A 17612-nucleotide genomic window follows, 5' to 3' on the forward strand; every position below is an offset into this window, starting at 1 on the left:
TATCAATAAGCTTATTTTTATTAAAGAAAGCAGAATTAACAGGGAACAAACTCAGAATACTATTGCAAATTACACCAGTTAAAAAAACGAAATAGAGACGGTTACTATAACGTAAGGGGCCATAGAATAAAGCTGTGCCCAGAGGTAAGTTGATAATCTTATGTCCTATTATTAAATAAGAAATTAAAAACTTATCTAAGTCATCAATTACAAAGAAACACTCATAAAACAACAACTAAACTTTTAATAATAAGAAGAAATTAGAGATAAATAATTACACTGATATAAACAGAAAAACTAAGAGTTAATAAAAGATTTAAATATTGGTTCCTTAAAAAGACTGGCAAGTCCAATAAAAGAAAAATACAGCTAAAGACTAAAGAGCTGGGAAATAAGAAAAACACTACAACCACGGAGACAGAGAAAATATTTTTAATTATAAGATAAATATATGCAGAAATCTAACATATTTTTAAATTCTGTGAAAATGCATGATTTTCTTTTAAAAATATAATTTTAAAGTTGCTATTCAAGAAGTATGGTTGCCTTTAGAGGACAAAACCATAGAAGTTTTCAAACTTTTCAGAGAATTATATTTTATCTTATAAACAGTGTTATGAGGGAGTTCCTCCAAGACATCAGGGAATAGACAGCCCTATAGTATTACTAATTTATACCTAACACAATAGAGAAATTCACCTCCGAAGCTAAGAAAGAAGAATATAAAAATAGAAGATTGCAATCTAATATTTTTCATGAATATAAATATTTTAACCCCAATTAAAATGTAAGGAATTGAATTTAACATTGTTATACTTAAAATGGGGGAAAGTTCACCATGATTACAGACTCTATCATATGCAGAAATAGCCCAGTATTAAGAAACCAGTTAATAACAGTGTATTGTGGTAATAGACCACAAAATAAAACCATATGATAACCTCTGGTTGCCGAGAATGTTTAATATAATTCAACAAGAACTTCCAAAATATGTTTGGTATATTTGAACCAAAAAACCATTTCCTTTGACTGAAGGCCTGCATTTTGAGTCGAATAGTTAACATTAAAACCTGGTAAAAAATACTGATGGCATTCCTAAAATGTCAGGATAAGAGCACAGCCATTACCATCACTTATTCGATGAGGTATAAGCATAGCAAAAGAAACACAAAATTATCATTAATGATGCTTTAAATAATCAGCTATGCAGAAAGGAATCAGTAAGGATTAGTGAGAGAGCTGGAAAGCTATCAAACACAAACTCAATTGACCCTACAAGGAACAGCTTTCATAAAAAGCTCTTAAAAATGGGGGGGATGATCACAGTAAAATACCAACAAAATATAAAATAGCTAAAATATAACAAATAGGTTTACAGCACATTAAAAAAGAATGGAAGGACATACAAGATGTCTTCAGTAACCTTGACACATGACAGGTTCCTCAGTAGACCTCAGAGTACAAGCTTCACAACTCTTCCTCAAATAACCCATAATCTTAAAGCAATCCTAAAGAAAATGACAGTAGACTTTCTTTTGGACTTTACCAAAATATAACTAAAGCTAATTGAGGAGAATAAATGAAAAACCATAGCCAAAAACCAAAAATATTTTTAAAAATAAAAGTAATATGACTTCATTGTAAATACAGAGTAGAGCAACTGATACCATGGCAACAGCCAAGGGACTTCCGGGACAACAAACAAGTGGTCAGCACAGAAACTACTCAGGTATAAGAGTTTAATGTGCCAAAAATGTCAACTATTCAAAACAATAAAAAAGAATTTTCAATAAATGATGATGTAACAACTAAATAAATATGGAGGCCCTTACTCATACCTATACCAAAAATAAATTCCATTTAGAGAAAAATATTTAAATCTAAAAAAATAAAAATAAAAGGAAACAAACAAATATGCATGGAACACTGACACAGAGAAGATATTTTTAAACATATCACCAAATGCAAGACTCATAAAAGATATTTATTGTTGCGAAAAATACAATGTTTCTGTATCTCATAGACATCAAGAATTAAACTGGCACATACTGGAGAAGGGCAGAATGTGGGCAACAAACAGAATACGCAAATGATTAGTGGTTTTAATATATAAATACCTCTTACTAAGTCCATAGAAAGTGAATTCCCAACAGAAAAATTAGCATATGTATCCATTTATCCCTTCATCAGACAGTTATTATGCGTCTAATATGTACCAAATGGCTATGGGCAGAGGACGAGTGTTGAAGAATCCAGACAGCCACAGTCGCTTCCTTCATACATTCTAGTGTGGGGAGAAGGAAATAAAACAAAATAAACAAATAAATAAGATGACAAACACAGAACTGAGAGGAAATGACGGGAGGTCGCGGCTCCATTCTCTATGGTGCTCCAGACAGGGCTCTCTCTAAACTCCGCACCCATCCTCAGGATACACTGTGATGACGGAGAGGGTGGCCATGAAGGGCAGCTTAGAGAGAGAGTAGTATTTACTAACCCCCTGAGGTACGGAAAAGATCTTGCTCGGTCAGTTGACAGAGCTAGCATGGCCACACATGGTAAACAGCAGGAGGACAGAAGATGTTGAAGAAATAAGAGAGGGTCAGATGGGTGCAGGCTTTGTAAGCTATGGTACGGAGTTTCCATTTTATCTTATAACCAACAATTTATTTAACTGATGAAAAGGTCACTACCACCAGGCTCAAAAAGGTAGTGAGGTAGGGCAAGAGTGCTAGCTGAGAGGCCATGCAGGACTAGCCGACACAGAGGTCATGAGAAGAAAGTGCTGGCCAGGACCAAGTGATGATGGTACTGAATCCGGAAGGAGGCAGATTAAAGACGACTTTAAGTCAGGCACGATTGTGCCACCTATAACTCGGGCCTTCGAAGACCGAAGCAGGGAGATCATTACAAATTCAAAGCTGGCCTGCTCTACACAGTGAGTTCCAGGCAAACTGTGTAGAGGGATCCTTTCTCCGACAAACGAAATGGCATATTTGAGTGATAAAACTGGTGGATGAGATGCTTTGTAAGGAGCTGGTCAAAGAGAAGCAAGGGAGCCCTCCGGGTTTCTGACTGGAGAAACTGGATGAGATGTCCCATTTATTGCAACTAAACAACTGACTGAGGAGGGGAAATGACGGTAACAGGAGAGAGGAAGAGGAGGACCTGAAGTTCCTCAAAGGCAGAGAAAGCCAGATCCACAGCGCTGAGAGAAGAGACTGGCCTGCAAGCTTTTCAGCCACAAAACGGAAGGCCATTTCCAGACACTGTAGCAGGAAGATGGGGGTGCCTGTGTGTAACTCTTATTTCTCAGAGAAGTATGAACCAAAAGGGGCACTCCGAGGAGATACATGCGCAGAAACGGTCGGTCTAGATGTCGGGGACTGAGACGATCATGGGAAAAACACCAATTTCAGATATGCAGTAAAGTGTTGAAAGGAGAACAGGTCGGTTGGGTTTTGAGATTTTCTTGCAGGAAAGGATCAGTTGCACCAGTCAGGCCTGTGCAAGACAGAGGTTATCTTATGTGCGGTCAGGGTTGCATTTTTTTTCTTAGGAAATAACTTGGAAGAAACTGAGGTTTGAGAGTGCTGAGAGAATCGCATTTCAAGGCATGATTATAATGGACTATGGAGTCTGGGCTAGTCGAGGAAATATATCCAAGGCATGGCCTGCCCAACAGTAGAAGAAAAATGAGGTCAATGAACAAAGAGCTCCGGATAGGAAGAAGGTGATCAGAGAATGGAATGTCTGGTGTGTCATTTCAGGTCCTAGCAGCAGACACCAAGACAAAGGTCACTGTGCAGCAGTTGTGTTAAGGGGACACCTGAGAAAGATGACAGAAAACGAGAGGAAAGAGCCTTCGTGCCTTAAGGCAGAGGTCTGACTCACCTGTGAAAGGCAAGGGCAAGAGGGCTACAGACTGAAGCCAGCGCTCCTAAGAAACTTCAGCCAAGAGTTGAGGGGCCCCCACCTCAAAATAGTTCACTGAGGGACCACGTATGTCACATGAATGTCACAGCTACCTTGGCTGTGACCCGTCACTGGGAATAGCCCAGGAGTAGCGTGACCTCCATGAGGGGCTCAGCCAACAAGCTTTCCCAGAGCACCTTTGGGAGGCGCATTCCTGTGATCACCACGGGACAGTATTCTAGAAAGGATCCAGTTTCTAAAGATGACAAGCGAGATCCTTGGAAACACGGACAGATTCCAAAGAGAGGAAGGGTAATTGGAGCTGAAGTTACAGGGGGGAGAAAACCTAATGTTCGAGTTCAACTACAGTTTGTGCGTGATACAATTCTGCGTTTGTTAGCCACCCCAGAGCCACGAGAATTTGGACAACAGGGATCCTCTTGGAGATGGGAGTGGAAGGTGGAGCTTAATGAGGTCTGCAGGTGAAGAAAACGAGGCTGGCTTCGAAGAGCTACTAATGAGAAGAATCTGTGTGGGAACTGGGAGTCCGTACAAGAAATACGGAAAAGGTATTGCGTGCGGTGTGAGTTTCAAAGCAGCCGGGATTTCGCAGGCGGCCGGAAGGAACGCGTGTCACGCAGCAGTGAGCGGCCCGGCGTCCCGAGGGGCAGGCAGGGGAGGCGGGCGCAGGAGCTCGGGCCGGCAACGACGACGACGCCGGGGCGGCCGTGGACTCGGCGTCTGCAGAGGCGACCCGGGTCCCGGGCCTGAGGTCCGGCGGGGGCGCGCGGCCGCGGGAGCGCGCGGCGGCGTCACGGGGCGGCCGACTTGCCGAGGGCGCGCGCCGGGTGCTGGCGCTCCCTGGCGGCGCCGCGGAGCTTGGCGCGGCAGCTGGAGGCGGCCTGGCGCGTGGTGACGGCGCCCGCGGGCGGACGCAGGATGGCGGCGCTGCGGGGCGACGGCTTCGCCAGGCTTCGGCCCCCACGGGCGCAGCGGACCCCAGGGAGGAAAGACAAAGACACGCCGGTTAGCAACGAGCGGGAACCGCGCGGCCCGGGACCGAGGCGCCGCGTCCCCCGCACCCACCAGGTAAAGCTGCGTGCAGGAGCCCGGCACCCACCGCACCCCGCGACGGGGAAGGGATGCAGTCACCAAACCCTGGTGTGAGCTTGACCCAGAAATTCTTTTTTAAATGGACCCCTCAAAGAATAGCTATAAATGCAAATACAGTTATAAAAAGTGTTCAGTGCAACATCTGTAATAGAAAAGGGAGGAAGGAAACCTGGAAATTTTTCATATCCAACAATCAAGTATTATAATCTTATACTGCGAACTAACTTGCTCATAAAATAATGCTGTGAGATAATACCTAACAATACGAGAAAGTAGTCAGTGAAGAAATCCATTTCATTGACATTTGTAGAGCTGGGCATATGTACTTGTGTATTCAGTCAACACAAATTCATAAACTGATGAAGAAAAGCCACAATAGTGTGTTGTTCTCTCCAAGTAGTAGACTGCAGGTGGTTTTTATTTTCATTTTATTGGTGACTTCCAAAATTATACAATAAGTATATTTCACGTTTAAAATAAAAATTAATGATTTTTAAATTTTATCCCACTTATGATTATTGAGGACAGCAAAGTGGTAGGTATAAAGAGATTTTAAAGACTGGATTCATGGAGATCACTTCACTTCTCCCTAAGCTCTGTATTAATCACAGTATTACAGGGTAGTTTATCCTTTAAACTTTCAGCAGTTAATCAAAACCATGCTCTTTTATAGACTTACACCTTATTTTATTCTAGTCATTTCTTGTTGGGAAAAAAAAGTTTCCTAGGCTTTTCACAGGCTAATTTCAACTTGTAATTTCCTCAGACTTCAGAACATGATATGCCGAAAACAGAAAAATGTGTCATACTTTTGGAACAAACGTTTTAGGTAATACCAGTGTTTTGGTTTCAGTAATGTTCCCTGTATCTGAAAGCATTCAGTCGGAGAAAAAGTAAAATATTACATGAACTACTAGCTATCATCCTTCGGGGAATCTGTCTTTCTACGACAGGAATAATAGATGCGTGCCAGGGCTTTGCTATTAGAAAATCCATTATAACATGAGCGTCAGAACTACTTCAAACTAAAGCGGCCTCAGCGTTGTCAGATGAGTTTATGCGGTTTTAAGCAAATCAAAGGTTAGGTGTTTATGGGAATGCGCTTTGTTGCTTAAGTTGATGACATAATTAATCATACCTCCTCTGCAAGTTTCCTGCCTCGGAAGGCTTTGGATAGAATTATCATGCCCAGAGGCACAACTTAAAAAAAAAAATCACATACCAGAAATAAAACTTACAAAGAGAACAAATCCTAAAATGCCAAACATGGGTGTTAACTAACTTCCTGAGCAAAAGGAAGGCTGTAAGAACTTTTGAAGAAAGCATTAGCTCTTAAAAATTTAATTAATTTCCCATCACCAAATGATTTAAAGTTAGTTATTTTTTAATTTTAAAAAATTATTTACTTTGTGTATGTATTCTAGGGCATGCGAAGGTCCAATAACAACTCCTGGGGGTTGGTTCTTTACTGCCACCAGTGGGTTCCAAAGATGGAAGTCAGGTTGTCAGGCTTGGTAGCAAGCACCTTTATCCACTGAGCTATCTCTCCAGCCCTGATTTCAATTTAATTTAACGTTTTGGAATGGGTATTATGTCTCAGGAGCTTTTCTAAGACAATAACAACAAATAAATAAATATAGTTAGGTTCCTATTTTTATGAGGATTACCTAGAAAACTAGTTTCCCGTTATTAGGATGCGTCAGATGCCAAGGCTAACCTGAATCCCTACATCGCTCTGCAGACCTGTCAAGGCTTTTCTTCTCATATTCTCCAGATGGGCCTTCTCATTTCCTGCCATTCATTCCTTTGCTCAGATTCATGACAGCATCCCACTGTCTCCACACTAGGTGAATCAATAGCTGTTAACCTTTGAGAGAGCCAAAGATCAGTCTCAGGCTCTGCCTAAAAATGTCATCCTGCAGCAGCTTGAACAGGAACGCCCTAGAGACGGACTTCCTGAACGCAAATGTTTGAGAACAGCTGCTTCCCTCGCAAGGCTACTTTTCGGGGAGCGTCCTGCAGCGGGAGTGGGGGGCTCCTGTAACGGGAAAGGTTTTAACTCATCAGCATTAAGTCCTGATGAGATCTGTTTTACTAGGTAAATCTGTGATGTGGCCTGTACTACAGCGAAATGTCCTTCATCTTCACAGTCAACTGAGTACTAAAAACCTTGACTCACCAAGGTATATAAAGCCCAAAGAGGATTTCAGTGTTCTTGCCAAAATAACTTAGTCTGTATAAATGGGACAACCAAATTTCTCCAAGATTCTTGTTAGAATGAACACACATTATATCCTCTCCCATCAAATTCGAACAAGTGCTCTGCTAAGTCAGAAAATGTGTGGTACAGAGAAAATATACTCTGTTCCTGTTCCTTGGCTGCTGCTGAACAATAATGTCTGTCAGTCCTTGGCTCGGCAACCTGGAAAGCCATGCTGTGTGCCTGGCATCACAGGTGTGCCATCTGACCTTCCCCTCTGCGTCTGTGCCTTTTCCTTCCATTGTAGTATTCACTTCAGTGGGACTGAAAGCTAGAGCAATAGTGTTTGAGGATGCGGACAGTCTTCCGACTTCCACAGTTCTGAATGAATGCATTTGCTGATCCTAAAACAGACACGGAAACAACATGGATGCACTGAGCAGCATCAAGTTCCTCTCCGTTAAATGCTAAAGAAGGTCAGCACCGCTGTCTGCCTTTTCCACGGTATGTGAAAAACATACATCAGTTTTCTGTTATGAACCATTTTTTTAGAAAATTTGAGTCCAAATATTTTATTCTTATTCCCTTAAAAACGTTTCCCATTTGTGTGCTCATCTTGTCACTTAACTCATTAAGAGGGGGCTTCTCCTACTATCCAGGTTCTCATTTTCTCTCTCCCTCCTACCCCTTCTCTCTCTCTCTCTCTCTCTCTCTCTCTCTCTCTCTCTCTCACACACACACACACACACACACACACACAAAGTTTTCTGAGTGCTGTAGTCTGAAATGATCAGTTCCTCTTCCAATCTCTGACTGTTCCTTAATTCTTGCTGTGAGACCATTACCACAGTGGTCTGTATTTTCACAACACTAGGGCAGTCTATGATTACCATTTCCCACTCTTATTTTGCTTCTCTTAAAAAAAAAGTCCATCCTCCAGATGGGTAGAGCAGGACACTAACACCATTTACTGTTGATAGGGTGACTGGCTGGCTCATCTGAATCGTCTTTCCTGTATTCACATTCATACAAAAGGTTTTTGATTTGTCCACTGTATGTGTGCCAGATCAGCAATGTCACTGTTGTCTGCTGAATTAACCAACATTCTATCTCTACCCTTAGATTTTCAATCATTATCTCCCAACACTATGGCCAACGCCCTACATTAAGACACTGCCTCCATCTTAAAAATAATTCTCGACTATGTAAGAATTAAATCAGAGCCTGAAATGAAAATGAGTGCGATTAGATGGAAGAAGTCATAACCAGCATCTACTCAAATAAAACACAAAATCAATTATGAAGCCAAGCAATAACGTTAAGATCACATGTCCCAACAAATTAGTATTATAGATGGAAGAAGCATGGGTAATATAGTATTTGGGTATAAGAAACTAAAGTTTTAAAGTAATAAATATCCTAAGTACAAAATAGTTGTAAAATAATGCAGAGTGAAATGATATTGCCCTAAATGGTTTAGGAACATTAAACCTAAATTAGGTTTAGCCAACAGTAAGGAAGCAAATGAAAAGAAAAAATTGGAAAAATGAAAATAATTAGAATTGTTTGATTGAAATCCCTGCTCCCCCTTGCACAAACTAGGAAACCCCGTCTGCCCTACTTTCCCCAACCCTGCCCATGCAGAGAAAACTCTGACCAAAAGAATGGCACCCAAGTGCCGGCCCAGGGACCAAGCTCTTGACCATACTTGGACATGTCCCAGCTCCTAGCTGGCATGTCATCACCCCGCCCTAAGATCTATAAACCTCCCTGCCTTAGCTTGGGCATGTGACTTCTCTGGGACTGGTGAACCTGCCCAGGAGCCACGCCCAATAAGCCTGCATATATCAGTTTTTAATCTAGTCTGATCTAGCCTTTTGCACTGGCAGAAACATATCAAAGATATATAAGATAAAATAAAATAGCTATCTAATAAAGTGAGGTAGACCCCAAAGCACTTGTGCTGACTAATAGTGACCATTCACCTGCTGCGTGCCAGGCACTAAACTACGCTAATATACATTATCTCAAATTGTTTTTATTGAAGTCAGTTTTATAAAACTATAGCTTTAGAAATGTGCTTGAGAAAATAATCATTACCTCCTTAAGTAAAGAAATCAGGAAAGCAAAAAAATTGTCAATGTGCATGGCCTAATATGAGAGGACACCAAAAAATTAAACTGTCTGGTTTGAGTAGCAACTGTGTTCCTAAGAGAAAGATGTCACACTAAGCTGGCTCAATGCTTATCAAGAGACTAAGCTTACACTAGCAAAGGAGAAGCATAAACACCAACCAGCCTCAAACGTTTTGATCTACAACAGTGTCCTGCCTGCAAGATGTGCTAAGTGCACTGGTGGCACAAAGCTTATGGGAAGGAGTTAACTAAACAATACCTGATTTGACATAAAGCCCACTCCATGAGATGGAACCCATACCCCACACTGCTTCTGTGATTAAGAACCTGAGACTAGATAGCCTAGGGACCTAGGGTAAAAGAAAATACTACTGTACTAAAACAAACACAACAAAAATGTGTAGTACTAAAATGACTCCTACTGACATTCTGCTGTACTCCTAGATCAGTGCCTTGCTCATCCATCATCAGAGAAGCTTCCTCCTGCAGCAGATGGGAGCAAATACAGAGATACACAGCCAGACATTATGCAGAGAGTGAGACTCTGGGGCACTCAGCCCTAATGACATGTCCCCTTCAAATCTGTCCCCTCAGGACTCAGGAAACCCTGAGAAGAGTTGGAAAGAGTTTAAGAGCCAGAGGAGATGGAGGACACCAAGGAAACAGGTCCTCTAATCAATAGGATGGATGCACATGTGAGTTCACAGAGACATAGGCAGCATACACAGGGCCTGCATGGGTCAGGATGGATGTACATGTGAGTTCACAGAGACACAGGCAGCGTGCACAGGACCTGTATGGGTCTACACCAGATAGGGTCCTAGAACTGAAAAAAGTGGGCACATACACCATCCATAACCCAGAAACAATCTTCAACTGATAAAATTTAGTTTTCTTTAAGAAGTCTCACTGGGGAAACACATCACAGGGTAGGCTGCATACCCAGCAGTAGATGGCCAGCAAACCCAGTATCTTTGGGGGTTCCCTCAATGTCATGGCAGAGCTTTCTCTTTTTCAGTTTTATCTTTTCTTTCTTTTTTTTTTCTCAGCAGGCCTTCTGCATATATATTATGGCTTCCAGATTTGTGTTTTCTTGGGATTGAGTACGTAAATGAGTGGGTCTCTGTCTGTTTCTCGTGCCTTTTCTCTTTCTTCTCACCTATCCCACTGTGTTTGTTTTTATTTTTTTATTTATTCACTTATTTTGGTTTTTCAAGACAAGGTTTCTCTGTAGCTTTGGCGTCTGTCCTGGAACTAGCTCTTGTAGACCAGGCTGGCCTCGAACTCACAGAGATTCACCTGCCTCTGTCTCCTGAGTGCTGGAATTAAAGGCGTGCACCACCACCACCACCTGGCTCATGTTAGTTTTTATTTTATCTTAGTTTATTATATCTTGTTTTATTATTATCCCTTATAAGCCTGTTTGTTTTCCAGTAAGAAACAGAGAGGGGGTGGATCTGGATGGGAGAGGAGTTGGGCAGTGGGGGCAGGAGGACTGGGAGGAATAGAGGTAAGAGAAACCATAGTCACGATATATTATATGAAAAATCTGTTTTCAATAAAATAAAAATATAAAAAGTAAAAAAAGAAACTGATGATAATTTGCTTTCCCAATACTTCCGAGTGTAACTTGAAGAACTGGCACGGTGGCATCCGCACAGCAGGATCTGTGAGGCTGGGTGCAGTAACCTGGTAGCACCAGTCATTTCTTTAGATGAGCCAGAAAACAGCTGGCTCGTGGAGACTGAGTATAGACCCCAGCACCCGTGTACAAGTCAGGGCATCTAGAATGTCAGCCATGGATGTCTGGAAACAGAACAGCCCCGGGAGCTCACTAGCCAGCCAGCCCAGTCAATGATGAACTCAGGGAGTTCATTCATGGAGAAAGCAATGGACAAACAGTCAGTGCCAGCCTGCAGCCTGCACATATGCACACCCACATGAACATGTCCACACGACTACATACATGTGCCATCCACACACACAAACAGCTTGGTAGTTACAGCAGTGTTGCTTCTCACTGGTCCTAAGATTAACTGTTTGCACATTACCATACATATTTTTATATATATCTAAAAGCAAATTAATTTTCTGAAAAATTCCTACCATTTCCTTCTTAGATTTTTGCTTTGTTGTTTCTTTGTTTTATACTGGGGAGTGAACCAAGAGCTTCACTTATATTAAGCAAGTGCTCTATCACTAAGCTACATCCCCAGCCTTCTGCCATTTTTTTTCCTTTTTTAAATAGAAAAGTAAATATTCAAATTTCTATTTTTGGTAACTAGCAGTAATAACTGCTGTATAAATTTCTCTAAATATTTTAACATCAGCATGATTCATTATAAAATAAATCAACAACCATGATTTCTTTCTCTCTAAAAGAAATGTGAACAGTACATTACATTAAAACAAAGATGATTCAATAACATAGAAATAACTCATTATTTTAAAGTCTATTCAGGTGGGTTAGCAAAAACCAGTTGCCTAAGTGATACATAAGTGGAAAGTTCATGGACCAAAAAATAAATACCTGGAGTCTACATTTCCAGATATACTTTTGAACATGCCTTTTAAAAAAGATACCACAACTGTGAATGATGTGGTACCATTTGCGTTAGGATGATACATACATGTGTATGGTAGCATATACATGAGACAGCTCGTAAAAGCCCAAGACACTGGTAACTGCCTGCCTCTGGGAAGGGAGAAAAGAGAATGGATGTGGTAGAGAGAAAACTTATCTTCTCAGCACCCTTCCTGCGGTGTGCTCTTTGAGATAGACACATGACCTAACAAACCAAGCCTTACAAGACGGCTTCTTTCTGTTCTTCGGTAACTACACGCAGCCTGGGCAATCAATTTTCTCCATTTTAAAGTGAAGTTACACTAAGTCTTTACATCTCCATCTACATTTCAACAGAATTATGGCTAAACAAGTGAACATAAAATGCCAGCTGGCAAAAGAAAGCCGTAAGCCTTACTTTGTGGCAGCTTACATCATGTAATTATTTACACTTCCGCCCGCAGTCTCCATGAAGGCCGTACAAACAGCAGAGTACTCAAGAGTCTGGAAGAAAATTCCGATTTGCAAACTTGACATTGTTTCTTCCTTCTCTATACCAAGTGCACATCTAAACTATGGCCTCCAATATACACGTCCCAACAAGTGAACAAATCGATGCACGTACAAAAAGGTAGACTTTATGATACCTTTAAAAATAAACCCTAAAGTAAGAAGATGCTGAAGCTCACCCTTTTATTTTCATACCCCAAAAATCTCCCCAAACCATTTATAATCTTCTTAAACCAAGACCATGACAGAAGAGAGAGCTAGCAGAGACAGGTGTAAGGACAGAAGCAGGAAGAGCAGTGCATAAGGAAGGCACTGTGAAGAGACCAACACACAGCAGCTTCCATGCAAGGCAAGGAGAATGAGAACAGGCCTGGTGGGTATTCATTTATAACCATGTATACCATTGCCTTAACTGATGGATAGTCTTGGTCGCCAAGGGCTACCTTAATATGAATGCAGTATCACAAAGAATAGAAGTGAAACTAGGAAGGCAGCTGTGGGAAGTTCAGTGGAGGAAGACGTCTCTACAGAAGTGTGGGAGCAGCAAAGGGCTGGTGGCACCACAGACAGTGTGAGGCAGTCCCCAGCCGGAAGCTCTTCTGCTGTGACGCTGGAGACTGAAGCTGTAGTAAGGTGATGCCTCAGCTGCTCATGGCCTGCTTCTAAGTAGGAAGTTCATTAAAAGTGTTCAAAATTATTTCTTCAAATTTTCTTTAGAGAATGAACAGCCCCAACTAGGGGCTGAAGAAACAGCTCGGTGACTAAGAGCACTGCTGCCCTTCCAGAGGATGAGCGTGGGTCCCAGTGCTGCACACACTGAGCAGCTCACAGCCACCTGCATCCCCAGCTTGAGGCGATTCAACACCCATTACACAGCCTCTGCAGGTATATACATGTCTGTTTCATATAAGCACAGATAAATACAAATAAGATAATCTTTTTAAAGAAACTGACTGAGTAGGCTCAACTATAAGTCAGCATGTACCTAGATCCAGCTCTTTAGTAGGGCAGAACCCGAGGCATGAGGAAACTGAACTTACACAGAATGCCTGGCAGCCTTTCCCAGTGTTTTCTTGTAGGTACCTCATATTATTTCCTGTCATAACCTTCATACCCAGAAATCAGCTCCACCCAAACAGCACAAAACCAGGAAACCAAGAGGTGCCAGTTTTCCATTAAAATTATGCACTGGACCTGCTGAATGAAATAATTCTGGGTTTTTACTACATGAGAAAAGAAAGTCATCTAAATTAAAATGAAATAACTACAACAAATAAACCTATTTTTGTTACCTACTGATCTTAAAAAGGTAAAGAAAGAAACAAAGTATAAACAAAATACACAGTACACATGGATGGTGCTCACTGCTGGAGGGACAAAGAGCGGGTGTGCTGTTATGGATTACATACTGAAGTGTGCTGTTACTGATACACACTGAAGTGCGCTGTTACTGATTACACACTGAAGTGTGCTGTTACCGATTACACACTGATAAACCTTGCAAGAAATTTCCAACAAAATTTCTCTCTAGAATATTGGCATATAGGCAAGAAACAAACAACACATAAAAATGCCGTCAAACAACTGAGGTCAGGAATGTGCTCTGAGCTTCGACGCTATGGTTTTCGCTACACTCTGAACACCTAAGCGCACTACTACACTTATAACCATAGCATAATCACACTCCAGTGCTTTGCTGGAGTCGGGGTTGTATCGGGAAGCCTGCTTTGAGGGACAGGGTCAGTGTTTGCAAAAGTAAATGTGTAAAACTCTAGTAAAAGCTTAAAGCTCTAATACAGATCAGCGCTACAGCAGTCTGCTTTGTGCTGTTGATGGGGTATCGGGCCTTTATGTTAATATTCAGTGATTAATTCAAAGTTAAAACATAAAAGAAACCATTTTCAAGGCATTAGAACAGAAAATTATAAGCCCCCACCCCCATTTTTGTAGATCTTATCTTTACTCTGCCTTTTTAAAATTCCTATCTGTTAGCATTCTATTGTTAAGCTTAAGTTTTAGGGTCACAACTCATCCACAAAACTTACTCTACTGAAACTTCATACACACAGTCTCCTGGGAATCCTTCCCTTTAAAATCGGATGTTTACAGTAAGCCCCCCAAAGCGGAGAGCCCAGCAGGTGTCCTGTGTTAGATGAGGAGTCAGGACAGGAGCTGTGGCTTCTGAGAAGCCGTCCACTGTCCCTTCCTGAGGACCTGGGCCTAGGGTAAACAAGCTCCTCCACGTCTTGGGACAAAAATATCCATCTGAACTGTTGTACTGTTCAGATCCAAGATCAAGGCAAGTTTTATTGCTAGGTCCTCCCTTCAGAAAGGTAAAACAAGGAAAGCATAGTGAAGGCCAGAGCAATGGATAGGACAATGCATGCCCTGTGTTCTAACAGCTGAGAACTCATCAGCCCAAAGGATGCAGCTCTGAAAATAAAGCTTGCATATTTCAATCACTTGTTCAGTCTTAAATAGCATCTTTTTTCGCTTATACTCTGGCTATGGATACTAATTAATCATATGGATTTTACCCTACTTTAAAGTATGTACATATGGTGCATGTTGTACATGAACATGAGTGTGTAGGAGCATGTGCCAGGCACCAGCAGATGTCAGGTATCTTCCTCTGCTTTCACTGAACCAGAGGCCTGCAATTTCCGCGAGGTTGGCTAGCAGCTACTAGAGTCAATCCAGCTATCTCCACCTCACAATCCTGGGGCTACAGGTACATCTAGCTACTCCTGGCTTGTTCAGCATGGGTACCTGGGATTCAGATTTAGGTCCCTGTGCCCTGCCCCTACTTCATGCTGCCTAAGCTGAATCGCAGGCCATTTCTGTCTGATGAGAGGCCTAGAGACTGTTCATGGAAAATATCTACAGTGAAAAACTATGGGATTCAACAACAGCAACAAAAATCTATTCATTCCAAGAACTCTAACATACTGTTTTATTTTAAAAATAAAATAAATCTCTTTAAAGGGGTGGTCTTTTAAAGTAAGTATCAGAGATTTACCTCAAAAGCCCTCTGAATAAAACACATCAATTAACCCACATTTCCTCACACTACTACAACTTATGCACCAATTCTAAGGTAATATCAAATGCACTGGTATGTGCAGACATAGAGATACCTGGTTCTCATCAGACACCATTTCTCAAGTGAACCACTAAAATAGAAACATAGAAGCTAGGTGTCATCTAATTACCAAATAAACCAAAAGAATGTAAGAGGTAGCAGATACACTGACTCTCTTATTCTACCTGGTAATTTCTTCAAAGCCTATGGCTTCCACATCTTCATGAACATTAACAGGCCCTAAATGTCTACCTGGGCAGGCTCTCCTGACCACTAACCCAAATTTTCTGGAGAAGAACCTCAGACTCAACACATCAAAAAGTTAAGCCATTCTCTCTCCTCTTCCTGAATTCACTACTTCAGAGAATTCTGCCCAACCAGAATGCCTGAAACTGGAAACCGTCAGGGTTCATTTCTTATCTCCAATGAACAGCGAATTCCACCCTGAAGCTGTGCTGGCCGCCGTCTCTCAATTCTGCCATTTACATGACTTAAGCTCCATCACGTTTACGGGGCTGAAGCTGGTTCATAATTGGTTTTCTCACCACACATCTTTTCAGTCCACTCCACATCTCTCCTGAGTGCCATGAGAAGACCCCATTTACAATCTTTCAATGGCTACTCCTAATCTTGAAAACATAATTCCAAGTACTTACTGGGTCTGTAACATCTTAATTTGGCCACTGTCTAGTCTCACATTCCTCCACTTAATCTAAATGTACTTTCTGGTCTCTTCATCTAAATCTGGAAGGGTTTTGTGCCTAACCCTTTCAAAACTCAAGGCTGAATTTAGAAATTAGGAGTGACTTTGCCAACCCCAGTGTGCCTTAAGAGTACACCTGTGTCCTCACAGGTCACTCCTCTCTCACAGCACCTGAAAGCCTTGGCAAAGCGCTGTGTCCCAGGCACAGAGAGCGGAGCCCGCGATGTCTTCAGAGTGGATGATCCAGAACAGCAAATATACAGTACAGTCCATGAAACTCTTTGATTTTGATAACAACTGCTAAGGAGGAGGGCCGCATTAAGCAAGGCACATACCTATACCAGCGTGTGAAAGAATCAGGCAGGAGGCTCTGAGTTCAAGTCCTGCCTAGGCTACATAGTATGGTCCACACCAGTCTGAGCTATATAACAAGATCCTGTCTAAACATCAAAACAAAAAAATGTAATTCACTTATTACTGTGATACTAACTTCACTGTTGATATTTTAAAGTTTCTCTCATCTTTTACTCATTAAGGTTTAAACCAACTTTTAATCTCTAAGAGGGAAATAAATACCAAACTCCAGACACAACTTGTCTGACAAGTAATCAACCCTTCCACTGCCGTGAAGCCAGCATGCTCATCAGTCAGGAATCTGGGTTAACTGGACCTAGCAAACAACTGCTCCACTGCGTGCCTAGGACACTGTGCATCAGTAGTAGAGAAACAACTTCCTGCACCCCCACCCACTACACTCAGTCATAGTGGTAACATCCTTGTCATTTATCATAGCCCCCAAACGAAACTAGTTTTCTTTTTGTGCCTCCAAGTTCTACTGATGTGTTCAGTATAGAGGTAAATAACTAAATTATCTTTGCTGTTGAGAATTTAAAAGATCCCAGCCAGGCGGTAGTGATGTATGCCTAGATTCCTAGCCCTCCCAGATTCTCAGCACTCGGGTGGAGGCACATAAATTTTTGTGAGTTCAAGGCTAGCCTGGGTTACAGAGTGAGTTCCAGGACTACACAGAGAAACCCTGTCTCAAAAGAGAGAGAGAAAAAGAGAGAGAGAGAGAGAGAGAGAGAGAGAGAGAGAGAGAGAGAGGAATTTAAAAGAACAGAGAGAGAGAGAGGAATTTAAAAGAACAGAGAGAGAGGAATTTAAAAGGAGAGAGAGAGAGAGAGAGAGAGAGAGAGAGAGAGAGAGAGAGAGAGAGGAATTTAAAAGAACCCAATTTCATGGGAGCTGATGATAGGAAGCTAAAAGGGTCTGGCCCGATGATTAATGACAGGAGGTTTACAAACAACATCTCTTTTGTTTTGTTTTTGTTTGTTTGTTTGTTTGTTTTTCGACAGGGTTTCTCTGTGTAGTTCTGGCTGTGCTGGAACTTG

General features: G+C 41.7%; 1 protein-coding gene and 1 long non-coding RNA gene across 6 annotated transcripts in view; one reads left to right on the top strand and one right to left on the bottom strand.

The window, feature by feature from the left end:
• The window catches only part of Znf800 (zinc finger protein 800), a 51841-nt gene continuing 34229 nt past the window's right edge, over positions 1-17612 (bottom strand). For all 5 annotated transcript variants that reach the window (XM_087901761.1, XM_087901762.1, XM_087901763.1 and 2 more), the window contains exon 6: positions 1-4887. In XM_087901761.1, the coding sequence (XP_087757887.1) occupies positions 4728-4887 (160 nt within the window). In that variant the 3' untranslated portion in view covers positions 1-4727. The remainder of the gene's footprint in view (positions 4888-17612) is intronic.
• The window catches only part of LOC125411116 (uncharacterized), a 25436-nt gene continuing 12675 nt past the window's right edge, over positions 4852-17612 (top strand). Inside the window, exons 1-2 of the long non-coding RNA XR_014999935.2 lie at positions 4852-5004; positions 7642-7732. This is a non-coding gene — a long non-coding RNA (uncharacterized LOC125411116). The remainder of the gene's footprint in view (positions 5005-7641; positions 7733-17612) is intronic.

Source organism: Myodes glareolus, chromosome 25, assembly GCF_982192425.1.
Source record: "Myodes glareolus chromosome 25, mMyoGla1.1, whole genome shotgun sequence".
Classification (NCBI taxonomy): domain Eukaryota; kingdom Metazoa; phylum Chordata; class Mammalia; order Rodentia; family Cricetidae; genus Myodes; species Myodes glareolus.